This window comes from Electrophorus electricus, chromosome 5 (genome assembly GCF_013358815.1).
Source record: "Electrophorus electricus isolate fEleEle1 chromosome 5, fEleEle1.pri, whole genome shotgun sequence".
In the NCBI taxonomy this organism is placed as follows: domain Eukaryota; kingdom Metazoa; phylum Chordata; class Actinopteri; order Gymnotiformes; family Gymnotidae; genus Electrophorus; species Electrophorus electricus.
The window spans coordinates 5,127,885-5,142,901 of NC_049539.1; the positions used below are offsets into that span (position 1 = coordinate 5,127,885).

General features: G+C 45.5%; 1 protein-coding gene across 3 annotated transcripts in view; it reads left to right on the forward strand.

Annotated features, from left to right (window-relative positions):
- Positions 1 to 15,017, forward strand: part of LOC113580013 (mannosyl-oligosaccharide 1,2-alpha-mannosidase IA) — a 197,136-nt gene that overhangs the window by 62,034 nt on the left and 120,085 nt on the right. For all 3 annotated transcript variants that reach the window (XM_035525993.1, XM_035525991.1, XM_035525992.1), the window contains exon 2: positions 3,665 to 3,761. In XM_035525993.1, coding sequence (XP_035381886.1) covers positions 3,665 to 3,761 — 97 coding nt within the window. The remainder of the gene's footprint in view (positions 1 to 3,664; positions 3,762 to 15,017) is intronic.

A 15,017-nucleotide genomic window follows, 5' to 3' on the forward strand; every position in this document is an offset into this window, starting at 1 on the left:
ATGAGACGCACTGGGGACTCACTTGGTCCATTCATCTGCGTATTTCTTTTTTCTTTTGGCATGATCTCTAGGTTTCGTCCAGAGATGCGTCAGAGCGGGACTGGTGCAGAGAGAAGCCTTTTCGGCAGCTGTATAACGAGCGCGTTCCCCCACAGACTTAGGCAGGAGAGCAGGGTCTCTCATTAGCCGGGAAAAACACGCCCTCGCGCTTTTAGTGGCTGTTTTGCTCATCATTTCATTGTCGTTGACAATATCAAGACCTTTGGTGCTCTCATGTTTTATGTTGAGGTCTTAATGAAGCTGCGCTATACTTGCACATGCACGTGTTTCTGTGTGTGTGTGTGTGTGTGTGTGTGTGTGTGTGTTTGTGTGTGTTTCATCCTCTCATACTTCCTGCTCTTCTCGCATTGAACTCCCTCTTCCTCCGGATTCCAGCTGAGGAAGGATTGGGAGAATTGGATTGCCAGAATAGACTCAAGTATGTTGCATTTATCTCTGTCCCTGTAGAACCAGAGCTCCAGAAGGTGGGTTCTGCAGTAGAAAGAGTGGAGGCTTGCTAGTGGCAGCAATTTTGTGCTTCCTCTTTCCTGACCGTCAGAGGTTTAGGGTCAAGCCCCTGAATGTCTGACTCGAGACCAACACTGCAGGGAGTGGCTAAACATTTATTACCGGGTCCCTATATGTGTATAATAACGTCATAGAGCAGTCTTTCCCCTGCTTCTGCGTCTGTTCTAGTTGAACATACAGTAGCAGTTCCAAGTTTGGATACATCTGACTGAATGGGAATTTTTAATAGTAATAATGCCATTAAATGTAATGGGTTATGCTTTGTGTCTAAGACAAATATAATTTGGGAAAGGTGTTAGCCTATATATGAATTCCTTTTTAACACACACACACACACACACACACACACACACACACACACACACACACACACACACACAAACAGTACACAAACAGTTTTAGATTAACCCTCAGCAAATAATCTTCAAGTGTGTACAGAGCTGTCACCACAGTATAAGATAGTTACTTAAATCTAAGATATTTAATATTATAGTTAATATTTGTTATAATATTATAGTTAATATAATTTAGTTAATATTTGTTAGTCAAAGCACAATCACATGTTTTATTTCATCGGTTTGACACCTTCCTGGTTTTTGAAAGTAGAAAATAGTAAAAAATAAACAAAAATCAGGTGTGTCCAAACTTTTGACTGGTGCTGTATCTCAACATCCCTGAAAAACAAGTCAAAATTCCAAAATTGTATAGCTCAGATCGTCCAAAAGGTAATGAAATTTACTAAAATAAAATTTTAAATCACTTTCGGACGCAAAAGACATTAGCGGCAGCCATGGAGGCCATCTGCTCACTGTGCTTTGTGAGGAGAGATCTCTCCAGGATAACAGCACTCCTCTGCCTGCCTGCCTCACCCACTTCACGCTTATCAGATGCATTTTTGATCCACGCAGATAAAGTGGACATGAAATTTGAAGAGAAACAAAAACAAAAGAAAAAAACCCGGCATTTATTTAGAGAGGCTTTTTCTCCCTTTAAATACCTTTTTATCTTCCTCCGGACCCCCTGGGGAGTAACGTCAGTCTGGCTTTCAAGAGAGACACATCGCTCGGGATGGCTTAAAACGAAACCCAAAGCTTGTGTAACATTACCCCTCTCTCTCTCTCTCTCTCTTCTCTCTCTCTCTCTCTCTCTCTCTCTCTCTCTCTCTCTCTCTCTCTCTGGACGGTCCCTATGCTGTTCAGTGCCTGAGGCCATATCGCATCCTCATTTCTCTCTAAGCGTACTGTAAAACTGGTTGCTAGCGCGCTCTGTTGTTGCCGACCCAGTGTACCATGTTCATTCAGTCTAATCTCCGAAGACCTTCATTACCTCCTACTGATGGAACCCATCCCGCGTAAATGGTGGCCTTCCACCTCGAGAAGAGGGAGGCCTCGCTGATAGAGCTAGGCCCGAATCCCTCCCTCTCTCTCTCTCTCTCTCTCTCTCTCTCTCTCTCACACACACTCTCTCGCTCTCCCTCTCTCTCCTGCTCTCGCTGAAGCTGTGCTTGCAGCAGGTGTCGTAAGCCTCTATGGTAGAACCCCCAAGCTAAGGCTGCCTGGCAGAGATTGGGGGGGGGGAGTCACAGGCGCGGAAGGGTGTAAATACCAGCAGGGACAAGGGAGATGTGGACACGATTCTCAACAAAGATCTTGTCCAGTAAAGCCTCCTGGCCTCCAGACCCGTCGCCCGGCCCTGAGCCGTGCTGGAGCGACACTTGCTGTCATCGCTGTCCCTGTTTCAGAGCAGTTGGAACGGGGTTCCACGATAAACAGCGGAGCAGAGGGCTGCTCGGACTGCTGGGAATTTCTTTGCATTGCCTCCTCAAATGACTAGAGGACTGAGCTTCTTAGCTGATTTATCTCTGAAACAGACCCGTTCTATTCCATTATGGAGCGGAACTGTCCAATTTAACCGCATTGTTTGGAAAGATGAAGGCAGAAGTTGAAAGCGTTTAAGGCGTGCATGTGCTATTGTCTTGTTCTGTCGGCTTGTTTTATAGTTTTTATTTCTGTGCGTTAGGAGTATAACATAAGAACAACAATATCATGCATGAGCAGATATCCTCATGGCATTTGTTGTGCAAGTTGGAGACAAAAGTCTTTTGTCTGTGTGTGTGTGTGTGTGTGTGTGTGCGCCTGCATGTGATTAGTGCTTTCAGTTTGTGGATTGGTGTGATTAATGACAAGCAGTGCTGGTGGTCTTACTGAGGGGATAATTATATCCGTGTTTGGCTGCTGGCTGTGACAGATGATGCCGGATCGCTCCTCTCATGTAAAAATGACTAAACCCTTTTTCCCCCTTTCTGCTCTCCATCCCCTGCATCCTTCGCAGCTCTTTGCTGTGTTTTATGCTTTGAAAGAAGATAGCAAACAACAAAGCAAGAATTTTCCACAAGCGACGCCCACCCCTGGAGAGCCATCTGTGCATGGGAAGGGCTGCTGTCCAGTAACTAAAGCCTAGCGCACGTTAATCCGGCATCATCCAGCAAACCACAGCAAGTGTGCTGTTTATTCACAGTGGTGGGGCACTAGGGCAGGGTTTGGAAGGCAGTGGCAGTGTTTGGCCTTAAGCGCCGAGCACACAGCTACTGGGCTGGTGCGCCTTCCTTTTGTAAGACATTGCTGGGAAGCTTCTAGAACAGTCTCATCTGGTTCGCTTGGCCTCTCAGCCAACTGCCACCACAATGTTGGAATTTCATTGGAGGATTTGGGTCTGGATTGGGCTTTTACGCGGTAGCACATATAGACGTTTCATAACATTATTGAGTGAATGCATAACTCCTTTGGTACAGCTGAGACAGCTCTGCAGATGTTGGTGGTGGTTGCTACGGTAGCGTCCATATTATTTTATCAATGCCTAAGCGATGGATATGGTGTTTTCCCAAACGCTGTGCGTGTTCCATCCGTCAACCTTTGGCTCAAGTGTGTGTATCAAACTGCTATTGGCTCAAATGTGTGTATGAAACTGCTGTTTGATACTGAACAGCTGTGACCAAAGCCAGCCCCAGTGGTCAGTCTCGTGCACTGGAATGACACGTGCTGCATGCCCTGGACTCTCAGCTGTGCTGATTTCATGTTTGTGTTTTGTTTTTCTGCAGATGATGAAGTTTGCGTGGGACAACTACCGCCAGTATGCCTGGGGTAAAAACGAGCTCAGGCCCCTGACCCGAAATGGCCACATCGGGAACATGTTCGGTGAGTAGCACTGTATGCCCCCCCAACCCCCTCTAGGGAGCGTGTCGGATCTTTCTTGTCGATTCCCGTCTCCCCAAAGAGCCCACCAAAAGCTTCCCGTGTGTGTTTATCTCGTTGGAGAACGTTGCACGTCATTTCAACTACAGTCATCGGTGGAGATGCCGAGAGTCCCGGGCTGAAGGTTGCGAGACGTTGCTGTTCCATGGATCGCACAGATTAATGTCAGTCGCTGGCGGCAGTTTGTTCTGCCTGACAGCCCCCCCCCCCCGAACGCACGCAACGTTTCACTGGCAAGTGTCACGGAGTGGCATTTAACTGCTGCTGCAGCGTCTGACACGCCGCGTCCCCCCGCCAGGAACGCAGCTAACGCCCGCGACTCTGTTTTTGACACTCCTGCTTATTTTTAGAGTAATTGGAATCCGATCGTCCCTTTCATGTGCTCCAGGCATGTATAAGTCATACTTTGGAGAACTAAGCAGTGAAGACTCTGCGTGTCTCGGCACTCGGGGAACACCAGGTCCAAATGGCAGTGCTGAACATCAACAGGCTCTTTCAGCCTCCGGGAGATTCGCTCACACCAGCTGTGCTCTGCATAATCTCCACGCTGCGTTCCATCTCCGCGGCCCTGGTGTGACCTCATCTCTTACAGTCACTTCATGCTGTTGTACTCCAGTGCTGCCTGATGCTCTGATGCACAGATCCCATCTGACCTAAAACGTACAGTAATCCTCTTTTCAGAGATGAGGTCACACTGAGGTCATGAGGTTGAGTGGAATATCGGACTGTGTACTGTGCTTCGCGGAATTTCTGACAAAAACATTCAAGAGATGTAAGATGAATTTTGATGTAAGATGTAAGATTTTTTTTCTGGCCAGGTTTGCACTAAACATCGATATTTACAGTTACTGCATTTAGCACTTGTCCAGCGTGACTTACAGAAACAATCTGTTTCAATCTGTTCCTTATGCGTGCATGCCAAAGCTGTAAAAATACAAATGAATACAAGGTGCAGGAGGCTTGGTTCAATTTTTTTAATGATTAAACTTACTAAGCACCGGATTCGTTTAAGCAAGTCTTCTGTTTGCGTTTGAGGACAGCGAGTGACCTGTTCAGCCCGCGGACCTTATTCCGTCGCATAGCCGTCGGTCGAGATGTTTTCTGAGGTGCGAATCGTAGCATGTCTGCCCATCTTCACTGTACTGCGAGCTTGGTAAACCCCTCCAGAAACAACGCCACGCTTGCTTACACTAGTCACTGGTTCAAAACCATTCAGGCACGCAACAGAAAACCTCGCGACATTTTACGTTTGGGGATATTCTTTCTGTCAGCAACAGATGTGAAAGGTTCCAGTCGTTTAGAACTAGAGGGCTCTTCAGCTCAAGAGGCTGAGCAGAGGTCCGAGGAGATGCACACTATCCAATCAGCTTCGTCATACGGAGGCCGAGCCGGGGGAGGTATCTTATATACATAGGTTGTGTCTTTAGCAAAGCGGGTGTGGCTCCAGTAAGTCATGGGACTTAAGATCCATGTCTACAAATCTATATAACTCCATGAGCCATTTAATTACTGCGAGACTCATGTAGCCATGGGAACCTGCCTGAACTGGAGGACCAAACGTATCAGCACCTGGCTGAGCTGACGGTCCTGTTCAAGACAGCTGTGTGTTCACACCTTCCTTTTGGCCTTTTAAGGAGAGAAACATCTGGCCAGAGGAGTGTGTGTGTGTGTGTGTGTGTGTGTGTGTGTGTGTGTGTGTGTGTGTGTGTGTGTGTGTGTGTGTGTGTGTGTGTGGGGGTGTGTGTACGTGTGTGGGTGCCAGGTGTTGAGTAGACTCATGCGCCAAGAGAATAGAAGCATACTTGGCCTAGTCTTTAAAATCATGTCAGTCTGAGCAAAACTCAGTAGAACATCACCCCCCACCCAACATCACCCCACCCAACGTCACCACCCCCACCCAGCATCATCACCCCACCCAACATTATCACCTCACCCAGCATCATCACCCCACCCAACATCACCCCCACCCAACGTCACCACCTCACCCAGCATCATCACCCCACCCAACATCATCAGCACCACTTAACATCACCACCCCCACCTAATGTCACCACTCCCACCCAACCTCATCACCCCACCCAATGTCACCACCCCCACCCAACCTCATCACCCCACCCAATGTCACCACCCCCACCCAACCTCATCACCCCCACCCAACATCATCACCCCCCACCCAACGTCATCATCCCCACCCAACATCATCATCCCCACCAGTGCCAGTATGCTCCAACTGTCACTCCTTTCCTAGAGCTCTGGAAATTAGAGAGCACATCTCTCACATTTGTCTTGTTTCTTTTCCTTATCTTCTCTTTCACTGCTTCCTTGTCTTTCTGAAGCCCTCTCTGGTCTCTGTCTTTGGGCCTGCCTTTTGTTTTTGCATAACACCATACTCAATCGCTTTGTGTCTGTCCTTTCTTTCTCTGAATCCTTGCTGGAATTGTGCGTCAGTATGAAACCACAGCCAGGCAAACAGAAAGTTGGCTGATCACAAGTGCAGCATAGCAACACCAGCAAAGGGAGTGGTGTGCCATTACTTCCTGTTACGTGCCATGCTTTAACTGACACGCTCACAGATGCTGGGAATCGGGAAAAACAACACAAATGCCAAATATTATCTGCAAGCGCTGAGCAACTCTTTTATCTCCCCCTCCGCAGTTCTCGGGCTGAATATTTTACAGACTCTAGACATAGACGAGATGTTCTTAACAGCATCGAACCGTGCTTTTAAAAAAAGACAAAAATGACATTGTAGTGGCGGTCGAGTGGAGTTTTACATTTTACGGCCTGGCGTCTGATCGCGGTGTCTTGGACAGAGTGCATGCGTGAAGGCTGCTGCCCTGCAGCAGAGAGCCCAGCCGCAGTGCTGTAACCACGGCGTCATGCCTCCATCTGCAGGAGCGCCTCCTTCCCGTGATGGCATGCTCTCCGCCCCTAAATTTTTCATGTTGAAACTTTTTATTTACTTTTCTGTGGGGACAAAATTGTAATTTTTAAATATTTTTTTTAATACAAATTGCAAATTTAGGTTTTATTGGAAACACAAAGAACCAAAAGATTTCCTTCTGTCCATGCAGTTTATCTGTTCTAATACAAAATAAATAGTACTGGCCCATAAAGATAGTAATACAAGACCATGTGAGTGTGAGTGTGTGCGCACACGTTGTCTGAGCAGAGGCTGCTATACAAACTTCTATCCAGCAGCAGGAGTGTGTGTGAGTGTGTGGGTGGATGTTTGAGTATGCATGAGTATGGGTGTAGGGATGGTTGGTTGAGCTGCCGGGGGCCAGGCAGTAGTGTGTCTAGGTTTGTGTGTGTGTGTGTGTGTGTGTGTGTGTGGTTAGGGTATGATGGTGGGTGGGTCGACAGGTGGTTTGTGTGTGTGTGTGTGTGTGTGTGTGAGATAGAGAGATAGAGGTGAATAGGTTTGGAAATAGGACATGTAGTGTGCTCCATTACTGCAGTGATGTAGTAGCATAGATTCTGCCATGGACACTGACACACTAGCACACTCACACACCAGCACGCGTGCCCTCACAGACACACACACACACACACACACACACACACATTTGCTTTCTGTTTTTCTTTTCGGCCATCCCTTACTCTAATCACTCCATTATGCTTTCATTCCATCTTCCTCTAGCACTGTTTCCCTTTCATCTGTTCTTTCTTTCATCACCTCATTTTTCAGTTCTTTTTCACTCTCTTCATTTTCTTTCTCCTGCTCCCCATTCTGTTTCACCCCTCTGTCCTGTCTCACCTCTCTGTCCTGTCTCCCCTCTCTGACCTGTCTCCCCTCTCTGTCCTGTCTCACCTCTCTGTCCTGTCTCACCTCTCTGACCTGTCTCACCTCTCTGTCCTGTCTCACCTCTCTGACCTGTCTCACCTCTCTGTCCTGTCTCACCTCTGACCTGTCTCACCTCTCTGACCTGTCTCACCTCTCTCTCCTGTCTCACCTCTCTGACCTGTCTCGCCTCTCTGTCCTGTCTCACCTCTCTGACCTGTCTCACCTCTGACCTGTCTCACCTCTCTGTCCTGTCTCACCTCTCTGTCCTGTCTCACCTCTCTGACCTCTCTCCCTCACACTCAGAAGGAAGTGCTCTCTTCTTCCTTGCATTATATCTTACATTTGTGCATCTATTAGCATCTATTCCTACTGCAGCTCATGCACACAAACACACACAGACACACACACACACACACACACACACACACACATACACACACACACAGACACACACACACACACACACACACACACACACACACACACACACACACACAATTTTCTCTGTTGTCTCTGTCTCTATTATGTCACTAATGTTCTCTCCCGTCTGTCCCTGCCTTACTCACTCACTCTCACTCACTCTCTCACACTCTCTCCCTCTCACTCCCTCTCACCCTCTCACCCTCTCTCACCCTCTCTCTCTCTCTCTCTCTCTCTCTCACACACACACACATCCATTCTCCCAACATACTGAGGCCATGCTGTTTACTCTGAGCCACGGCTCCATTACTGCGCACTATAACACAAGCAGCCCGAGAGAACAGCAGGTCACGCAGGCCACGCAGAACTTACTGTGCTGCTGAGTGAGGAGGAGGAGGAGGAAGCTCACCATGCAGCCCTGGCTCATAGACATAGTAAAGATCTGCCCAGATCTAGCCTGCTAGAAATGAAGAGGCCAGGCATCGCTCAGCTCTGGCACCGGGCTTCACAATAAAACGCAATGTTAGCAACCTGCTCTGGCTTCACTACAGGGTCTATAGACTATAGTCCAAATACGGAACTGTAGGTGTGGGTGTGTGTGTGCGGGGTCTTTCAGCACCCTGAGTTTAGCTTTCTGAGCTTAAGTCGTAGGTTCGTGGTAAGAGAGCAGTCCTTGTGCATGGATCAAGAGATTAAGTCCATTCATCATTCATCAGTGGCCCGTGGCTCCAGGTTGGAAACCGAGACAAGCTTGTGCCTTGCCTCAGGATAACACCAAGCTTAACCTGCTTGGTGGTCTCTGCTAAACACCTCACCACGTGTATCAAGCGACCAGCATCGACATCCACTCACTGCACTCAGCAATTACTCTCCTCACTCCTTCTTTGCTTGAGATTAGCGGTGCAGCAATTTATCAGTTTATCAATTTTCTTACTGTTAAAACTAAACTGTATTGTACTACTGAAGGTCTTCTTTTGTCACTCAGTGGAGCCCAGCACATCTGATCAGCTCCGAGTGGAGAGCAGTACAGGTACCCCACCCCCGATAGGTGAAAACAAGGGGGCTTAGGGTGGGATTTCTTCTGCTGCCTTTCACCACTTTCTTCAATGCCCTTAGAAATAAACACTGCAGACCTGAGCCTGGATCAGTGAAGTGTATCTGTCCTATTCTGCTTTATGGATAAACTAGGATGTTGGTTCAAAAGCTTTAGGGGTGATGGTCATTTTAATACGCCTCAGACTTACTAAAAGGTTTCCTCAAGCACTAGCGTTTTTTTGAAAATGCCGGCTTCCTTCGTGAAAAGGGAAAGGTGCTAAGTGTAGTCCTATTCTTCAAATGGACAAAAACTCCATGTAGATGCTTTAAGCATCTTTGGCGTGAAGGACACACACACACACTCTTTCAGAGGTGTGCAGGCTTAGCTATGAAAGTAACAGTGAGGCAGAGTACAGCCGCCCACACTGGGCTCCACCTGCACGGTAAAGGCTGGGTTATTGTCCAGCAATAGGGTGGACATGACACAGGGCTATGATGAGCTAGGAGGACACTGATGTCAGAAGTTTCAGAAGTTTGGTAGGGGTTTTTTCCCTTGCTATTCATCTCCAGTTATGAAATTAAAGGTGGAAACAGCAGTATTGTGGTAATGTTTCAGCAGAGTATGGCCTATATTGTGTGAAAGCTTGCATCAATACAGTACCCAAAAAGCAGTGAGATGATTGGTTCTCAACTGACCTCAGAGCAGCTGGTATCTCCAGACTAAGCAAGACTTCAAACTGTCATGAATTTGTCTGCTAACTAGAACTTGGCTAACACATTTTTTTTCCACTCAAAAGGGCCCATTTAGTCGGACCCTGAGCTGTAGGTTAGCTGTCACCTGTGAACAGAAACGTGAGGTGTGTGTTGATCCTCCTATTACTGAACATTAGCATCTTTAAAAAAAATTTTCAACGTTTTAGTAATTAACATGTTTTGCTGGGACTGTGGAGCAAGATGCAGAGGGGTTGACAAAAAACATAAAATTGGCATAAAAGAGAAACTGTATTTAGTATAGCCATCAGTGTGACACTTTTTAGTGACACTTTTAGTGATGCTTGAAAATAAATTGATAAATAAATAAACAAGTATCTGAAATTAAATTTTTTTTTATTTTATTTTAGTGGAAGAATTAACAAAATAAAATCAAGCTGTGTAAATGGAGTCAAAGCTGTTTATGGAAAAAGAAATGCTAATGGAAATGAGTGAAGTGTAACCCCAAATAGGTGCAAACCAAACCACAGAAATACCCAGAAATAGGTACAAACCACTGAAATACCCACAAATAGGTACAAACCACAGAAATATCCACAAATAGGTACAAAACCACAAAATAAACACAAATAGGTACAAAACCACAAAAATACCCACAAATAGATACAAACCACAGAAATTCCCACAAATAGGTACAAAACCACAAAAATACCCACAAATAGACACAAAACAACAAAAATACCCACAAATAGGTACAGAACCACAAAATAAACACAAATAGCTACAAAACTACAAAAATACCCACAAATAGGTACAAAACTACAAACATAACCCCAAATAGGTACAAAACCACAAAAATACCCAGAAATAGGTACAAAACCACAAACATAGCCACAAATAGGTACACCACCACAAAGATAACCACAAATAGGTAAAAAAAAAACCACAGAAATACCCATAAATAGGTACAAAACCACAGAAATACCCACAAATAGGTACAAAACCACAAACATAGCCACACAGTGGGTCCATTGTATGGATTTCACTTTTGGCCCTGGTTTGGGCGCTGGGTAGACTGACTCTACTGACTTTTCATCCAAAACCAGTAAGAAACTACCTTAGCAGGGAGGTAGGGAACCATGAAGGGTTCAGTATGATAATGGGTGCTGGAGTGACTGAATGGAGTGACTGAATGTCAGCAGAGATGAGGGAGTTAGGGGGTCAGTGTTGAAAGAATAAAACTGAATGAGGGAGTGAGTGAATGAGTGAGGGAGCGAGAGAGGGAGAGAGGGAGGGAGTATACAGGCCTGAATAGGTGGGCAAGTGAGTCTATCACTAAGTGCTCCTCTCCTTTCCTGTAATTTCCTGTAGCTTATATCTTATCACATTTTGTCCTTCGGGGACTTCTCCTCTTTCCAGATCCTTCCGCAGCCCATCGTCTTCCCATGTTCCCCTTCTAGCTTTTCTTACCTTCCCTGGAGACTCCGAGAGCAGGGGGGTAACCGTGTTCGGAGAGATTCCTCCCTGAATGCAAACAGCTCTGCAATAAACCCACGGGCTCCAACCTTTAGACCCTCGAGCCCCTCTAATTCCGCACGGAGCAGGGGAGTGGAAGGGGGAGGGAGTAAGTGGATACAAGTCGTTAAAGTAATTAAGCCTGTTTATGCAGGGGGGGGAAACTCATCTTTGGGTATTTTAAGGACTTCCATTTGGAGAGAGGATGGAAAACAAACTGCCGATGGATTTGTCATGTGATGTCACATGGCGTTAGGAACCAGATTTACAGGCTCAACATGAACGGAAGGTCTTAAAACCCTTTTTATGTGGCTTTTATGTCCTGTCCCTAGCTCTCGCTGTTAATATTGAGAGCTCCAGCAGTAAAAGCAAATCTTGAACGGCACGGTGTAAAGTTGAGCTGAGTTACGGCTCTGAGCTGTTTTTAATAAATACGCTGAATTTTACCCTGGCCGCCACTTCCTCTGCAAAGCGTGTTTGACATTTCACCCTGTCCCCAAGCTCTTCACTCAGGCCTGTGAAGAGGCAGAGCAGTGGCTGTTACTGAGAGGCCTGGCATTAAGACTTTTGCGCGTGTTAACACTCTGTGTTATCATTTGCATTGCAGATAACCCACATCTCCCAATAAAGGGTCAAAACAGGGAGGGCAACATCTAGCCTCCAGCCAGAGTTGAAATGAAAAAAATGACAACTAAGCAAATGGTCATTTTTAATGCCTTACGCGGTCTCCTCTTTGGCTTAAGGTTGGGGTAGCTGTCCCTATTCATCTTCTCTAGTGCTCCCAATGAGGCAGTTAAGGAGATAAATGTGGGACATTCGTCCACACTGATGTAAGCACCGCGCTAACAACCTGCTGTCCAACCAGATGCTTCTCTTCTGTCTGAGGCCCCACCCCTTGACTTAAGTGCTGTGATACATGTAAAATCGCTGAGATTATAGACAATGCAGTGGCACCTCTGACACAGAACGTCTGGAGAGCACAATGAATTCTGTATGGGCGTCCGAGTCAGTGAAGCTATGCACAAACGTGCTGGGGCAGGGGTTGCTCAACAGGTTAGTAATCTCGGTTAGTAGTTTGGGTTCGTAATCTGGAGGTTGTTGGTTTAAATTTTACCATTGCCAGGTTACCACTGTTGGGCCCCTGAGCCCTTAACGCTCAGTTACTGTAAATGTACTTATTCAGTGAGTCCAAACAGTAATGCACCTCATCAGTGGCATTACAAATGTGCATGTTCATCGAACTCACTGGAGGGACATCAACAATGCCAAGTGAGCTCATGCAACTGCCTTGCTGTGTAGAAGCACATTAAAAATTCCTAATTATCAAGCACTCACCGGTAGCCATGTTTTCCTCTTGAACCACTCAGGAATGAAGGAGTGCTTTTTGTCCTTTCCAGACTGAGTGAGGATGAAATCCTCTGGCTGGTCTGGGCTCAAACAATTCCTCTCTAATCTCTGTTCTAATGACAAGGCACTACATTTAATTTTCATGAAACCATGGAGTTGATTCATTATATTGCCCTGCTAAGTAGCTACTAGTGGCTAACATAACACTGGATAATACTGGCGAGCCATGTAGCAACCAGCAACTTTGATAGGGTAAACATCTTTATTTAGTTTTGTTGGTTGACCTTAGTGTAGGGCTAACAGAATTGTGTCCCATAGGTCATTACTGAAAGCGTGGTGCACATACACATGGTGGCTTCAAACACTCCCTTGATTAAAGAATAACTGATGGGTCAGCCCCATGGTCACTGCATGCTCACTACGTAAAAACTGCTGGGAGACGTATCGACCTTAATGCCAGAGAGACAGGGATATATTTAGAATTTTAGTACAGCGCTGCTGTTGTAGTAAAACATAAGGGGGACCAAATTATTATTACTTGTTACACTGAATTATTGTTAATGTCATACACTGCTCTACAGCGACCTCTGGTGGGGCCAGAAACCCACCAGCCTCAGAGATGTTGCTGAGACAATGCAAGGGTTGTTGAAAAAGATTACTGCTTTGCAAGAAAATAATGTGCAGCTTTAAATGTGACGATATCAACCATCTACCTCTCCTTATCTTATTAGCTCTGCTTAATGACATACAGTAGTGTGAGATGCATACGGTGTTTTTTAACATTAATTACAGTAAGCACCTCTTCATGCTGTGGAGAAGCCCGAGGCCACATACATAGCATCAAAGACCCTCCCCATAATAAAAGACCCTCCCCATAATAAAAGACCCTGCCCATAGCTCCTGGCACATGGTGAAGAGCTTTATTCTACACCCTCAGGACAGGGGCTGAATAGGTAGTAAGTTGTCTTTAGTGATTCTTTGACCTGTTTTACAACAGCAGGTCAGCCATCTGTTAGATTATATATATATATATATATATATATATATATATATATATATATATATATATATATATATATATATATATTTTATTTTATTTTTTTTATTTTTTTTACAGTGGTGTGAAAAAGTGTTTGCCCCCTGCCTGATATCTTTTTTTTTTTGCATGTTTGTCACACTTAAATGTTTCAGATCATCAAACAAATTTAAATATTAGACAAAGATAACACAAGTAAACACAAAATGCAGTTTTTAAATGAAGGTTTTTATTTTTAAGGGGGAATAAATCCAAACCTACATGGCCCTGTGTGAAAAAGTGATTAGGTAAAATATGATGGAGGTAGTGTGATGGTCAGGGGCTGTTTTGCTGCTTCAGGACCTGGAAGACTTAGTGTGGTAAATGGAACCATGAATTCATGAATTCATGAACCATGAATTCTGCTGTCTACCAAAAAGTCCTGAAGGAGAATGTCCAGCCATCTGTTCGTGACCTCAAGCTGAAGCTCACTTGGGTTCTGCAGCAGGACAATGATCCAAAACAGACCAGCAAGCCCACCTCTGAATGGCTTAAGAAAAACAAAATGAAGACTTTGGAGTGGCCTAGTCAAAGTCCTGACCTGAATCCGACTGAGTTGCTGTGGCATGACCTTAAAAATGTAGTTCATGCTCAAAAAAAACCCTCCGATGTGGCAGAATTACAACAATTCTGCAAATATGAGTGTGCCAAAATTCCTCCACAGTGCTGTAAAAGTAAAAGACTCATTGCCAGTTGTTTCTGTTATGGGTGGCCCAACCAGTTATTAGGTTTAGGGGGCAATCACTTTTTCACACATTTCAGACAGAGGTCCATCATCAGCTGTGCAAGCAAGGTGCTGCAAATTTAGAAGTTCAGTTTTATATATAAATGACTTTTTACACACTGTAGAAGCCGCTTTGACAACAATTAGAACTGCAAGACTCATCTAATGTGTCTCTACAAGCTTTGCACACCTGGATTTGGGCAGTTTATCGCATTCTTAGTTCATCAGATTGGACAGCGAGCACCTGAGAAACGTCTTTTGGTCTCTCCACAGATATTCGATGAAATTTAAGTCTGGTCTTTGGCTGGGCCATTCAAGGGCATTCAAGATGTTCTTTTGGCTGTAGGCTTTGGGTCATTGTCATGTTGAAAGTTGAATGCCCTTGTCTGAGTTACTTATGTCCCCTGGAGAATGTTTTCCAGGATGGTCCTGTATTTGGCTGTATTCACCTGTTCCTCAGTTGTTACCAGTCTCTCTGTCCATCGCACTGAGACTCACACTATAGCTTGATGCAGCCACCGTTTCATGTAGGGACTGTATCAGCCAGGTGATGTGAAACAGTGAGTTCTTGATGTTCTGCCCAAA